Source organism: Sorex araneus, chromosome 9 (genome assembly GCF_027595985.1).
Source record: "Sorex araneus isolate mSorAra2 chromosome 9, mSorAra2.pri, whole genome shotgun sequence".
NCBI lineage: Eukaryota > Metazoa > Chordata > Mammalia > Eulipotyphla > Soricidae > Sorex > Sorex araneus.
The window spans coordinates 61071904-61087581 of record NC_073310.1 but is presented as its reverse complement, the minus strand read 5'-3'; the positions used below and the strand labels follow the sequence as shown (position 1 = coordinate 61087581).

The window sequence follows — 15678 nt, the reverse complement described above, 5'->3', positions numbered from 1 at the left end:
CTGTGTGAGTGACTCCATCCTTGGCCTTGCTGCTGTGCAGCACACGGGGAATACCATTCCCTGTTGGCGCAGCCAGAGCCTCGGTGATTGCAAAGCTGCAGTCCACAGCATGCCTCGACCAGACAGCACGTTTGTAAACAGTTTGTAAACAGTTCCTAAGGCGGGATGTTCCCACCCAGAAAAGCCCGTTTCTGTGTGGGAAGGCATGGGGGAAATGACACTAAATGATTCGGATGGATGGTTTTGGTGTCTTCTCTCATTATTGCTTTTCATGCAAGAAAAAAATTTCAGCAGCATACAACAAAGCTTAGACATCAAATAGATTTAATTTTCCAAAAGACAGTCTTTCTCTGACCCAGCCGCATAAAGGCCCACATTCAGCAACTGGGAGGGACCTCAGATTGGGGATGTAGAGTAAAAGCTTGATGCAGAAGCTGCAGTGGTGTCTGGGCAAAAGGCAGAAGGAAGGGGCGAGACACAGCCTTGTGGATGGGAGAGATGCACAATGTGGTGGATCTAGAATTCTAGGAATCTCCCAATTCATACTTAGTATATCCCAATGCCTGGATTTGACAGTACAGATGTAATCTGTGTGTGTGTGTGTGTGTGTGTGTGTGTTGCTTGACTGGCTTTTGATTTGGGGGTCACACCTGAGGGTTCGCAGGAGCTAGTCTTGGCTCTGTGGTCAGGAGTGACCCCTGGAGTGACCCCCAGCAAGACATATGTCATGCCAGGGATCACAAACTCTCCAGTTCCAGTTTCACCTTGCTTTAGTTGTTGGAATCCTCTTTACTAGATCCCTTGATAGTTTTCAGGGTTTACCAAGATTTTGGCCACAAACATCCTCCAACAGATTCCAGAGGATATCCCAAAATGTTTTTGAGTGCCTCACCTAGCAGTGCTCAGAAGCTACTCCCGGTCTGTGCTCAAGTGCCCCATGGTGGTACTCAGGGAACTATATGCAATGCTGGGTATATTTGAACCCGGGGCAATGCCTCGTGCAAGGCACCTGCCTGCCCTTCTGCACTCTTTCCAGTGCCTAAAATCTTTTGAGACCCCGAGTGTCTACAGATGACTTGGCTGAACTCTCCCACTCATTTTTTCCACCATCAAAATGCCAAGCCCCCTCCAGCACAGTCTGTGGCCCCCGCCCTCCCTCTCCTCTTGTAACCACAGCTCCACGGTCTGAGCTCTTGATTTGTTCCCATTGTCAACACGGCCATATCCGTGATAGTTAAGGCAGTTATGGAATTCTTGGAATGAAGCCCTTCCGCTTTGGAGACTGCCATAGCTCCATTCACTTTTGGCTTCCATGTTGTTTTTGAGAAAGACCGAAACAATTATTGATTCTTTAGACCAAACCCTTTGTTTTTCTTCTCTTCTGGAAAATGTTAGCTTTCTTTGTCCACAGTGGCATGGATTTGTAAAAATGTCTTTCATGTGGAACTTCCAACCTTTGTGCTGTACACTCTTAGGAAAATCAAACTCATTTCTGGAATTATTAGTTTTCTATTTCTCTTTTTCTGGAACGTTTGTTATTTGGAAGTTGGATCTCTTGGATAATTCTGTATTTTTATGTCTTTTTCTATGTGCAATCTCTCATTTGGGTTTTAACTCTTTAGATTTAACTTCATCTTCTAACCCTTCTCAAAGTTTTTTCACTCTGTGGTTATATACTTAATTTCCAAAAATCGTGACTTCTTCTGAGTTTTTAAAAATGGAAAATTGCCCATTTCATGTGCAAGCCAGTGATGTAATTGATAATGCATCTGACAATGGATTAGAAAATTGTTCATTTCTTTCTGAAGAGGAGCATGTTGGGGCCACATCTGCAGTGCTGAGGGATAATCCCTAGCTTTGTGCTCAGGTGTGATCCCTAGCAGTGCTCAGGGGTTATGTAGTGCTAGGGAGCAAAGTCAACCAAAGGCACACAAACTGCCACACTCTCTTCAGCCCAAAATATGTACCAGTTGCAGGGCTGGAGAGATAGCACAGCGGGTAGGGCGTTTGCCTTGCACGCGGCCGACCCGGGTTCGAATCCCAGCATCCCATATGGTCCCCCTGAGCACTGCCAGGGGTAATTCCTGAGTGCATGAGCCAGGAATGACCCCTGTGCATTGCCGGGTGTGATGCAAAAAAGCAAAAAAGCAAAAAGCAAAAAAAAAAAAAAATATGTACCAGTTGCATGGGTGTCTATGTGTGTGTGTATATGTACATCGTTGGGAAGGACGAGTAAAGAGAGGCTTCTAAAATCTCAGGGCTAGGATGAATGGAGACGTTACTGACCTGAGAAATTTAACGATCAACGGGATGATGATGATGATGATGATGATGATATATCTATAATTTTAGTTTTCAGTTTTTAATATTATTCACATTTGTTTCTGTCTGGGCCTCATGTCAGCAGCTTTCCCAAGATGTCAAGAGAATACAGGTGTGCTGGAGCACAAGAACGGAGCACCAAGTAATCAATTGGAAAGTTGTTGTCTTGGGGTGGCAGCTTCCTGCATCCCTGTAGGGTCTCATGGGATGGTCTCCAAAGAAGCTTTCAGTGCCATTGTCTTTTAGGTTTTTTCTGTTGGGTAGTCAGAGTCCCAAGGTGATGACTGTGTAGTCAAGGGAAGCAATAAGCGTGAACACAGAATTTCTACAAGAGGCAGAGGGTCAGGGTACAGTTTTCCAATCCCTGTTCCTGCTGTTGTCCCTGGTCCCTTCTCTGCTTAGGGCCCCTTGGTTCAAGACCCTCTACTTTCTCCCTCATAGAAATAATGTGGGGCTGGAGAAACAGTACAGTGGGTAGGGCGTTTGCCTTGTATGTGGACGACCCGGGTTAGATTCCCAGCATCCCATATGGCCCCCTGAGCACTGCCTGAAGTAATTCATGAGTGCAGAGCCAGGAGTAACCCCTGTGCATTGCTGGGTATGAGCCAAAAAGCAAAAATAAATAAAATAAAAAATAATGTAGGGACTCATGGGGACTGGATTAGCACCAGGAGCCTGGCTGTTGCTAAAAGGAGAAATAGTATTTTCCTCTGAAATAGGTATTTACCAAAGCATATGATATGATTCCCCCCTCCCCTGCCCACCTCCTTCTGCGTTCTTGGAAGCCCTCACGTGATGTGTAGATTCAGCCTCTCCAGGTCAAGTCCCTGGTTCTGAGTTCCAGTTGTTGCTTCTCTCACTTCTACCCTTACAACAATACCCTCACCCAACTTACCTTTCTTTAAACCAACAACCTGTGTGTTCCCTTCAGAAATCATCTTAAATCTTTAATCACTTTGTGAATTACTTTTCTTATTCACTATCTCTGTTTTAAGACGTTAGCCCTGGATGCTGGAGGGGAAGGGGAGGCAGAGGGGGAGTGTTAAAAGATGAAGGCCTTGCTGATGTGGGCCTTATTCATCTCCATACCCACCATTAGCACACAGGATCCTGGACATCTAGGATCAAATTCCAGCTTCACAAATTTTACTAGATGGCCTTCCAGAAATGATCTACCAATGACTTATTTTCTTCATCAGTAAAAGTAGGATGATAATAAACCTCCCTGCTTGTGTGGGGGATGATATAATCCAGATAATGAGATAATGCTCAGTATCGACTTGGCACCTGCTACACAATCAACTAATGTTCACTTATGCAACTGCAGAGAAAACACAAGGAATGAGATGTGCGCTGGTGTTTTCTGGACTTGAAAGTAGGATTACTCTGTTTTTCACACATAGATGAATATTGGGCATGCTTTTGTTCCTTTTTTATCGTTCATAACCTGGGCGTCTTTTGCTACTTCCCCCCATCAGGATCTCCATCACCCGGGTCACTGCAGACATCTCACTCGCCAAACGCTCAGTGTTGAACAATCCCAGTAAGCACGCAATAATAGAAAGATCCAACACGAGGTCAAGCTTAGGTAAGTCCGTGTGCTGCCGACGAGCTCAGCTATGTAAATACTTGTTCAATGAGGTTGCCAGTGAAAAGATCCAACTCGATGATAATTCCATGTGTCACCGAGCAGAACAGAAAAGGGCACCGGGTGCCAGTAGCTAATGCCACAGTCTCAGTGATTTCACGGTTGGAAAAAATGTGTTATGATAGCTGTGAGTTCAGATTTCTAAGGCTGTCAGGATGAATGTTTTGGCTATGTGGTTTGTTTATGCTCATGTGAGCTCTGGTGTCTGCAGACTCTAAAACTCTTGGTCTGTGTCAGTGAAGCCAGTGACCTCTTTAAGGCCCCGTTTTGTCGTCTATGAGATCATCTTGACAACCTTGTAGAATGACTGTAAGGAGGAAATGCAGTCGTCTCCACAGGGGTTTTGTTCCCAAATCCCTTGGGCTTGAATTATATCACTAATAATATTTTATTCAGGATTGTGTATTGGGCTTATAGGTGTCTATGTAAAGAGTGACGTCATTCTCTGCCTATTTTCCACTGACAGCTATCAGTATTTCTATTTTAATGATAAAATGAGGTAGAGTTTCAGTTGACCTGTCTGCAGAGTTATGTTTGGGAACATTATTAACACATACGAGTTTAATCAAATGAATCTGATTGGCAACTATTCCATCTCTTTGAGCTATGCCTAGAGCCACGGGTTTACTGCTGTGCACAGAACTTCTATCTGGACTGGAGCGATAGAACTTCTATAAATATACATTTTCTGATCATGTGACAGCTTCAATTTTGGTTATCTTTTCTAATTATAAACTAAATAACATGTGTATATTTACTTACATGTTGTACTTTGAGAGTTAAAACATTTTTTAATTTAAAAGACTTCCCTTCTCTTTGCTGTTGCAATGACCAGGGTCAGACACTAGGTGGTGGTGGTCACACCCTCCCCCTCGTGGTGCTTACACACACTTGATGCAGCTCCAGACTCGGTTGACATTTGGGCAGTGCCAAGAATTGTAGTGATCTCAGGGCCTGAAAGGCAAGAGCACTACCACAGAGTCATCCCAGGCTCCCTAGAATCTGGTTTTCAGCATAGAAACTTTTAATTTTCTTCTCGTCTATGGAATAAGCGATAGCATAGCGGGTAGGGCGTTTGCCTTGCACGCGGCCAGCCCAGGTTCGATTCCTCCGTCCCTCTTCGAGAGCCGGCAAGCTACCCAGAGTATCTCGCCCGCACGGCAGAGCCTGGCAATCTACCTGTTGTGTATTTGATATGCCAAAACCAGTAACAATAAATCTCACAATGCAGAAGTTACTGGTGCCCGCTCGAGCAAATCGATGAGCAATGGGATGACAGTGACAGTGACAGTGACAGAATTAAGTATTATTGAAAATAATGTACATTGGGGCAAGGCATGTAGCTCAGTGGCAGATACTTCACCCAAAAACCCTGGGCTTCAATCCCCAGTATTCTCTCCAAAAATAATGAACTTTATCTGTGAGTAATAACTGCGACACTACAAAACACAATCTTGTTCCTCGTTCTACCTCATCTAAAATATGTACCTGTGTATATGTACCTGTCCCTCAAAACTTCCTGTACTTAGTCCATGTTGTCAGGAACCGTTGAAAGACTTACTGACTGGATGGAAAAACAATGGAGTTCATCTATTTAGATTGACCAGTTAAATAATGGCGTAGCAGCTTTCTTTGCATTAACAAGACATTTCTAACTCCCAGCTATAAATCGCTGTTTCGTTTTGGGGAGGCCTCCCAAATAATACTTTGGAGGCCTAGGGGGATTCTTGGCCAGCCAGGCTGGTGACTCAATACAAGGGCTCAAGGATGCAGCGGAGCTTAGATCCTAGTACAGCCAGGAATTACCCAGGCATCCCATCAGTGGTCAGGGGTTCCCAGGGCCACACCTGGACGTGCTTGGAAGGCTCTGTAGTGCCAGGGAGCCAGCTGGACTCATGCAGGCAAGTGCCTTAGCCCCTACACGCTGATATACCCGTAAGCCACAGCTTTGCCAGCCTTAAGGCTTTGTGAAGTTTGGGGAGTTACTGCTTCTCTGTGTTCCACAGGAGTGTAACCCTTTTGTATTCAAGTATCAACACACCAAAATCTCTGCTTAAAATCTATTTTCTTACCCCTTAAAACAATTTCAAGGTAATATATTTTTCTAAGTCTGTATGATACGGTATCTATAATGTGGCCTTATTTTTAAAACATATTAGCACATCAGGAGCTTGCTAAAATTAAATCAGGACTTATGATCCAGTTTTTCTGAGCAGCTGTGAAGTGTGTGTGTGGAAGAAAGGTAAAATGTGGGACTCAGTTTCAAGGCAGAGGCAAGATATTAAAAAATTCTTTTATTCAACAATTTATTAGCCTCAAACTTCAGTTTACCCAAATTCCATTACGGTGGCAGTAAAAATGGAGAGTTTACTATAAAAGCACTTTTCATTGTATATAGGTTTAGAGAATTTTTGAGAATACTTCAAATGTAATAGATCCTTGCAGCAATTACACCTTTTTACAAAGGAATGGAAAGTTCAGGGGCTGGAGCGATAGCACAGCAGGCAGGGCGTTTGCCTTGCACATGGTTTCGATTTCCAGCACCCCATATGGTCCCCCGAGCAGTGCCAGGAGTAATTCCTGAATGGAGAGCCAGGAGTAACCCCTGAGCATCGCTGGGTGTGACCCCCCCAAAAAAAATCAACAAAGGAAAATCCAGCACAATTTAAGGGGCAAAAACAATCTTTCTGTAAGCTTGGAAACTGGCAGCAATATAACATGTTATCTTTGGAGTTCATTTCGCTCACATGCCATGGTATGAAGAAAACAAACCCTGAGAACATGGTAGCTTTAAGTACATCCTTAGATTTTTGAAGGGAACACTGGACTTTTTGCATGTAGAAATGGTGTTATATAGGCTCATGAAAGTTCTAGCCTTCTTTCTCAGTTATAATAAAACTTATTTCAGAGTGAAGGTTTATAGCAAAAAATTATTTAAGTCCCATAGATGAAATGCATTCCTAAAGCCAACTTTTCTCCCTGGCTGAACAGAATTCCCTAAGACCTTGGGGGGTGGCGGAATAATGGCCCTTTCCACAGGAGGCCCTCCTTCGGCTCTACCGTGTGCAAGCATCAACCCAATAATGGCAGACACACCTGGAAACAGGTCTACCATTTCGCCTTGATCTGTTTGGTCTAAAATCTGTTTGTACTTTCAAATAACCAAACTCTCCTCAATCCTTCACAGCGGAAGTTCAGAGTGAAATTGAAAGGATTTTTGAACTTGCAAGAACGCTGCAATTGGTAGTCCTTGATGCAGACACTATTAATCATCCGGCTCAACTTAGTAAAACCTCTCTGGCCCCGATTATAGTGTATGTAAAGATCTCCTCTCCGAAGGTAAGCTGGATTGCTGCTGTTGGCTCTGGAATCAAGCTTTAATTAAATATGTGTAGGTTCTACTTTGTAGTTACAGCAAAATAGGAATATTTTGTATAGCTGGTAGTCAAAAATTTTTACAATTCTTGTAAAATTAGAACAGTTCTCAAACTGTGGTCAAGATACTTCCAGAGTATATATATGCTTGGCTAAACCAAAGACATTCTTTTTCACTGTTTGACATTTGCACACAGGATGGGTAAGACTGCAGAATCAAGGCTGGTCTGCTAACAATTACTGTACTCTTAACCACTACAGTGTAAATAGTTTACAAAACCCAGTTTTACTTGATGTGTGGAAGGAGTTAAGTGCTTTGCACAATGAAATAGTATCTTGAGACAAGTACTGGTGTGATCATTTAAGCTTCCTAAGTAATAGGATTTTTACAAATTTTCTTGAACAAGTTGAGTCACTTCAAGGAAAATAACAAATACTTTGTTTCTGGGCCACACCCAGTGGTGCTCGGGGCTTTCTCCTGACTTTGCATTCAGGAATCATTCCTGGGGTGCCAGAGATCAAACCCAGGTGGACTGAGCAAGGCAAATGCCCTACCCACTGTACTATCGCTGTAGTGCCAAACAACAAATACTATTTATTGCCAATAACAAAACTCCAACTTTAAAACCCAGGGAACCTGTATCCACCAGTTCCCCCAGCACATTTTTCCTACTAGATCGATAAATATGTTCTAGTATGGCATAAGAAATGTGTCAACATTTGGAAGATCTGAAAAACTCACTGAACTATTATTTTCCAACTGATCAATGACTGTTACAGAACATTCGTGGTTAAAAAATCCGCAAGTTTAAAGATAAACCACTGGAATTTAATGTAAGAAAAAGCTTTGTAACTTCTGGCCTTGAGAAAACTAAGAGCAAACACCATGCTGAGTATTTTAAAGGGCTACAAATTGGATACGTGTGAATTTTGCAGATAATCTTAATTATATCTTACATCTCAATCTGTTATTAGCTATCAGTGCTGCATATAAAAAAGCCCAAGGAACCCAGGGGATTTAGCGGGCCCTGAGGCAATGATGGGGAAAGCAGACATGCTGGTGGGGGGTAGAACACGTATGGCTGAAACCTTATCATCAACAGTACTGTAAATCATGGTGCCTCAAATTAGGAAATTTTTTAAAGCCACAAGGAATTATTAGTAAATCTTAAAGTTTACCCAAGTGCATACAGTCTTGTTTATAAGTTTATCTTTTCTAGGTTTTACAACGACTAATAAAATCGCGAGGGAAATCTCAAGCTAAACACCTCAATGTCCAGATGGTCGCAGCTGACAAACTGGCTCAGTGCCCTCCAGTGAGTTCTCTTTATGCTCAATATAATCCTGGGAAGAGATCAGACTTGTACATTAAAATAATTAGGGTTAGTCCCAAAGTAGTAGAGATAAGTATCAGAAGGTCTGCCCCACCTTGGGGCAGCTTGGAAACTGGCCTCACATGCTGGGGGAAAAGGCAGCTCAGATAGAGAAGGGAGCACCAAGTAGAGGATGTCGGGAAGACCCATTCAAATTAGAAGATGTGAACTAAAAGTAGACCATAGACCAAACATGATGGCCACTCAATACCTCTATTGCAACGTACAACACCCAAAAGGAGAGAGAACAAAAGAGAATGCCCTGCGCAGAGGCAGGGTAGGGTGGGGGTGGTGAGAGGGATACTGGGATCATTGGTGGGGTTGAATGGGCACTGGTGGAGGGATGGGTAAGTGATCACTGTATGAATGAAATGCAAACACAAAAGTTCATAAGTTTGTAACTGTACATCACAGTAATTCTCTAATAAAAATTTTTAAAAATAACTAAAATACTGAGGGTTGGGGCTGGAGAGACAGTGCCAAGGTTAAGGGAATACAAAGAGACAGGTCGGTGGGCAGAATAAGTAGGAAGCAACTCCTCCCCCAGGGCCTTGATCTTCAGCCCAAGCATATGCCCTCTCCTGCAGGAGCACTGTCTGGCAGATAGAAAGCGTAAGGCAGTGACAGAACAGCTAATTAGCATCCTGCATGCAGGAATCAAGGCTGCCCTTTATTGTTCACCTGTAATCCTGAAGAGCAAATAGCCAGCTCTTAATAACTGAGAAATTGATATGAAGCTTTGTTTTTTTTTTAAAAAAGCAAACTTTAAATAGTGATTCCATCCACCTCATACTTTACATATCACGTGCTGGGCTCAGAGATTACTCTGATCTGTTTCAAGGGTAGGTGTTTCTGAAGCTGAAGAATTTTAATTGGACTATGGTAAACACTCAGAACTACTTACACTTTGGACTGTGTCAAACCACTGGCTGCAGTTTCTGCCAAATTTCATGCCCTGGCCTGGCTTCATTAATCTGCCAAATGAAGCCACTTCCAGTACTATTGAAATTTTCTGATTCACATCTCTTTTCTGCCATACCCTTAACAATGATTCTCCCTGCTCACCTTTTCCTGCTGCTTTAGAATACGGGATACTGTATTATGATTTGAGGTAGGCACGCACGATCTTAAGAAATGGGAGTACTGGAAGCGTATGTAGTGGTGCCCCCTTGAGGCCTCTTCCCTCCTTCCATGAGACTGGCTCGGCTCGGGGTGACGTGGGAGAAGGCGTGGGACTGGTACAGTTTTTGCCTCTGCAGGAGTTGTTTGATGTGATCCTGGACGAGAACCAGCTCGAGGATGCTTGTGAACACCTCGCCGATTACCTGGAGGCCTACTGGAAGGCCACCCACCCGCCCAGCAGCAATGTCTCCAACCCACTTCTCAACCGGACGTTAGCCACATCCACGCTGCCTCTTAGCCCCTCTCTAGCCTCTAATTCACAGGTAAGGAGGCTCTCTATGGCTCTTCACTGAGCAGCTCGCCAACTTTAATTCCCATCGCAGCGTCCAGCCCCAGGAGTCCGCGCAGGGCTTGTTTCAGTAGAACAGCTCCACTCAGACCGAGAATAACACTGAGTATCTCAAAACCTTCAGCATAGCTATACACCTGTGAGAAAAGCAGAGGAAATGGGCCACTGCACGCACGCACACATAAAGACCTCAAAACTCCCTACATGCATTAAAGCAGCATTTCACAGCTGGAGGCATACGGCCCCCACATTATTTCAAGGGGGGGGCACAGCTGGAAAGAAACAGTAAAACACTGCTTAAAAGACAGGGATTGGTGGATTTTCTACACGGTGAGCAGCAAGTGGTAGAGGCGGACCACCTTCCCCATATTTTACCCAGTATATAGCCTCGGATAAATTCCTTTTCTGCTCAGGCCCTATGGCAACCTTTCTCTTCTGATAAGGAAGTCAGATGACACAGCATTGTTCAGAGACGTGTCTTATGGTATTTCCCTTTCAGTTCCCCACGTATAGCCTAACAGCAGTGGTAACATCTACACCGCAGGTACAGAAAAATCTCAGGGACCTCTGGGCAGAGGAGAGATCTATCTGAATCCCATTAGAAGAAATCAAAGACCTTTCCATTGTACTATTCTGTGTAATATAAATGAACATGTAGTATAAAAAGCAATCCACTAAAAAGAGCCAGTGGACAGTAACCGGAGAACAAAGACAATGAACTAGGTTAGATTTCATTTCAGCGTATTAGATGGAATGTGAATACTTAGTAATTCCTTATTGCTGATCCTGGCCAATGCCCCCCTCTGCCAGGGTTCTCAAGGTGATCCGAGGACAGATCGCTCTGCTCTGGCCCGTTCTGCGCCCCGAGTTGAAGAAGAGCCCTGCCTGGAACCAGTCAAGAAGTCCCAGCACCGGTCCTCCACCCAGCACCACAATCACCGCAGCGCCGTGAGCCGTGGCCTCTCCAGGCAGGAGACATTTGACTCGGAAACCCAGGAGAGTCGAGACTCTGCCTACGTGGAGCCCAAGGAAGATTACCCCCACGAACACGTAGACCACTATGCACCACACCGTGAGCACAACCACGGGAGCAATGAGCACAGACACAGGGAGACTCGGTACCGTTCCAGGGATCGAGAGCAGGACCACAATGAGTGCAACAGACAACGCAGCCGTCATAAATCCAAGGATCGCTATTGTGACAAGGATGGAGAAGGAATATCCAAAAAACGGAATGAGGCTGGGGAGTGGAACAGGGATGTTTACATCCGCCAATGACTTGTGCCCTTATTGTGTGTGTGTGGTTTTTTTTTCTAAGTCTTGTATAACAGCACTCCAAACTAATTCTTTGGGGTCCACATTGCAATCATATGTGATGTCTTGTATATTTTTTATTGCTGTTGCTTGAATAGCAATAGCATGAAATAGAGTATTAATATACTTTGTTTTCTTTTGTAAGTGGTACATGAATTTGCCTGGTACAGCTGCAGTCCTCCGGTTATGCTGGACTTTACAGAAACTGGTACAGCTGCCACTTGAACAAAATCTGTTGCCATCCAGATGGCATTAGTATTTTCAGAAATGTAGTGGATGTGCGCAGCAAGCCAGAATCAGCCCAGATAAAATGTGGTAGGTACCTGATTTGCATATTCACTCATCCATGGACACTGTTGCTTGTACCTCTGGCTGACTAAATTTGGGGACAGATTCAGTCTTGCCTTACACAAAGGGGATCATAAAGTTAGAATCTATTTTCTATGTACTAGTACTGTGTACTGTATAGACAGTTTGTAAATGTAATTTCTGCAAACACCTTCTTATATATAATATAATATAATATATATATATCAGTTTGATCACACTATTTTAGTCTTAATGCCAAGTCAGCAATTTCTTTGAATTACAGGGACTAGAAGTGCCCACATTCAGGAAATTTGTAAAAACATCATCTAGACACCTATCCCCATTCGAGTAGGAAGATTGTACATACTGTAAATATGTGTGATTGCTTGACTTGAAAAGGTTTGATTTCTTACGTTTCCCCATCCCTGTAAGTACATCATTTTGACCATAAATTATGGCAAATATAACCAAACTCCAAAGGCTGTTTTAAACCCGTACAGTTTCACACTGATTGTGACAAACACCTTCTTAGTAGCTAGTGTCTGAGGTCACTGGAGTATACGAGCCAGAACTGTATGCACGTGTGTGCGGCTGTGTGAAGTGTGACTGACTTGAGAGATGAATCTAATTAAGAAACTAAACTGAGAACTAGAATTCTGCCCACCTGGCTGTGCATTTAACTGTGCTACATGTTGTTTTCATGATGGATCAAGTGGTCAGGGATGTGAGGGAACTTGCTGCCAAAGGGGACATGGGAAAGCATTCGTCTTGCTGGGTCCCGGTGTCTGCCCCTGGAGAAAAAGTACAGGCAACTTTCAACTGTGTTTCACTGGAAATGTACAATCTTTGTGTGTTCGAGTATTTGTTTTGTGAGAAATGTTTACACAGCTTGTAGAATTATTTTGTGGGAAAATAAATTTTTCTAACTTCTCCCACTTCCTTCCCTAACTGTACCCATCACTCCTGTTGTTTGTCTCCCGCTCACCTGCCATTTAACCCCTCACCACCAACTCCCAACAATTTCACTGTCTGTTAAAACCCAGAAGTGCTTCTTAGAACCAAAGTTTCTGCTCTTCAGAATCGGTCAGGGGGAAAATGGGGAGAGATGAAGTCAATAAAATGTTTAAAATATTTTCCTACACCTGTTCTGAAGGGGAACCCAGGAGAGACTAGCTACCTGCCTCAGCTGTCTTGCTGTAAGCAGCTCACAATGTGGTTGTCGCTCAAAGACTGAAACCACCCGTGTCTCTTACATGCCCATCTTTGTCCAATTATGACTGATCAGTATTAGATGTGCAAGTACCTAACACTTGAAGTCTGTATATGTCATCCCATTGCTCATTGATTTGCTCGAGCGGGCACCAGTAACGTCTCATTGTGAAACTTCCTGTTACTGTTTTTGGCATATCGAATACACCACAGGTAGCTTGCCAGGCTCTGCAGTGCGGGTGAGATACTCTTGGTAGCTTGCTAGGCTCTCTGAGAGGGACAAAGGAATCGAACCCAGGTCAGTCACGTGCAAGACAAATGCCCTACCCGCTGTGCTGTATACTATATAATTATTGTTAAAAATAAGTCACCCTGTTTCTTTTGCTGGATTATTCCAAGCTCTTGCCAAATATTCTTGAGCCTTTAAGTAAAATCATTTCATATCTAATTCATTAATTCCCCCTTCCCTCAAGAATACTTAAAAAAATTAGTTTACATATATAATTTTTATCCAGTAATATGAAACATTCCCCATTTAACTATGGGCAAGTTAAATATAAAAATATAATATATAAAGCTTTGCTTTAAAGTGTTCACCTCATTAGAAGTACATATTCCAATTTAAGTACTTTCATAAAAAAAATTTTATCTCACCAGCCCCACTGTTCCCTACACACAACTTTATGTAAATAACTTTGAAATATTTAAATTCTTTCAAGTACTATCTTATTACTTGCTGCTACCATCAATCCCTTTGAAAGAATTATGCTAACAGATGATCAAAATTTTATTTTCTTTAAATTTTATCCTTGGATTCTTTTTTTTTTTTTTTTTTTTTTTTGGTTTTTGGGTCACACCCGGCGATGCACAGGGGTTATTCCTGGCTCTGCACTCAGGAATTACCCCTGGCGGTGCTCAGGGGACCATATGGGATGCTGGGAATTGAACCCGGGTCGGCCGCGTGCAAGGCAAATGCCCTACCCGCTGTGCTATTGCTCCAGCCCCTATCCTTGGATTCTTAAATTTCTCACTTGACTGTGAAAAACATGTTAGTCTGAATCAGAATATTCCTCAAAAGCTCTATTTTGTAGTTGAGTTTGAGTTGACATAAGGAGTTCTATGTGAAAACTTTATAGTGGGTATATGTGTAAACAATGTGTGCTATAAAATCTGCACGGAATTTTAAAGTGAAGAAATAATCCTAAATCAATGGAATACTCACAGATCATACAAACCTAGTCTCTTCATACAGCAAAGGCTTAATTTTAACCTACTCAGCTATAGGATCATTTTTGTAGTTAGCCTAGAAAATTCTAAAAATGTCAACAGTTCTTTTTTCCTTTTTTTGGTCAAGCCCATTTCACTTTTTCCTATACTCTTTCTCTACTGCTTATTTAAGCTAATGTTACAAAACGGTGCTGCTTAATGTAGGACATATTAGTCATACTGTACTTTGGGACAATGCCACATTTTTAACACTGTCTGCTATGCATTCCCATTAAGCAATCATTGTCAGCTACACTAAAATGTTCAACAAATATGGGTTCAAGTAATTCATATAAAACAAAGAGCTGGCTTCTGTATTGTTTATTAGTAGCAGCATTGATTACTGTCTTGGAAAAAGATTTTTAAAGTAGAGAATGGCAAACATTCAACAGGGCTACAAACAGGGGTTGGTGAAGACCATTTGCCCTCCATGTGCACAGCCCGAGTTTGATTCCTGGCGCTGCCAAAAATAAATTGACATATTCAGTTCCACTTGCCCCTGTGGAATGTCTTAAAAGCAATGCCAGTCATCGATATTCCTTTAGTGAGCTTATTATGTTGATTTAAAAAAAGAAAAAAGATTTCAGGTAGGTAAAGGATCTATTAAGACGTTAAGTACAGCTCTCCCACCTTAATTCTATATTTGCAGCAATTCTTGACTCAACTTAAAATTTCATTATTCACTTTTATAGGAGAGATTTACTTTAATTCCTCATCCATGTCCCTTTACGCAATGATGTCCATACTGATAGTCTTAGATGCTCTGATCTTATTAAAACTCCAAGAGTCAGTGTTAGAAAAAAACAGGTAACTAGATGGTTCTGGGTCAGTTGTTTCATTATGGCTAAGTTATATTTTTATCTATTTGTACTTCACTTTGCTATTTAAACTAACGTGATAACAGGGTTTTGAAGTGTACTCACTGTTGAATTTAAATGCTCTTATGTTTTGCAGAAATATGTGTTAATACTTAATGGTAAAGATAATATATTAATTTTTCTCCACATTTCCTGATTTTTTTCTTTATTGTATTTCTCTTAAATTTCTGTGTCCCTTTAAAACTGGATAATTTTAAATTAGTTTTTATTTTCCCATTTGCTCTATTTAAAGGAAACTCACTGAAAATGTTAAAGAAAAATTTTTGTCTAATATTTGTCCTCACTGTTTTAAATATGCAAATATTTACTTTTGTTATGTCTAAATTAATTCATGTTTATTGCTAGGAGACATTACTGATGTCCGCTCGAGCAAATCGATGACCAACAGTGCTACAGTGCTAGGCTATGTCTCTACGATTTTCATCCCAGCTTCTCATATAAGGCTTTCCAGAGAGCCTTAGGAAATATGGAGTTTGTGGATTTTAAACATACATTTAAGGGCCAGAGCAATAG

General features: G+C 42.2%; 1 protein-coding gene across 6 annotated transcripts in view; it reads left to right on the top strand.

Annotated features, from left to right (window-relative positions):
- The window catches only part of CACNB2 (calcium voltage-gated channel auxiliary subunit beta 2), a 325617-nt gene extending 310324 nt beyond the window's left edge, over window positions 1-15293 (top strand). For all 6 annotated transcript variants that reach the window (XM_055147056.1, XM_055147054.1, XM_055147055.1 and 3 more), the window contains 5 exons: window positions 3801-3910; window positions 7158-7309; window positions 8566-8661; window positions 9978-10163; window positions 11000-15293. In XM_055147056.1, coding sequence (XP_055003031.1) covers window positions 3801-3910; window positions 7158-7309; window positions 8566-8661; window positions 9978-10163; window positions 11000-11467 — 1012 coding nt within the window. In that variant the 3' untranslated portion in view covers window positions 11468-15293. The remainder of the gene's footprint in view (window positions 1-3800; window positions 3911-7157; window positions 7310-8565; window positions 8662-9977; window positions 10164-10999) is intronic.
- The last annotated feature ends 385 nt before the right edge of the window (window positions 15294-15678 follow it).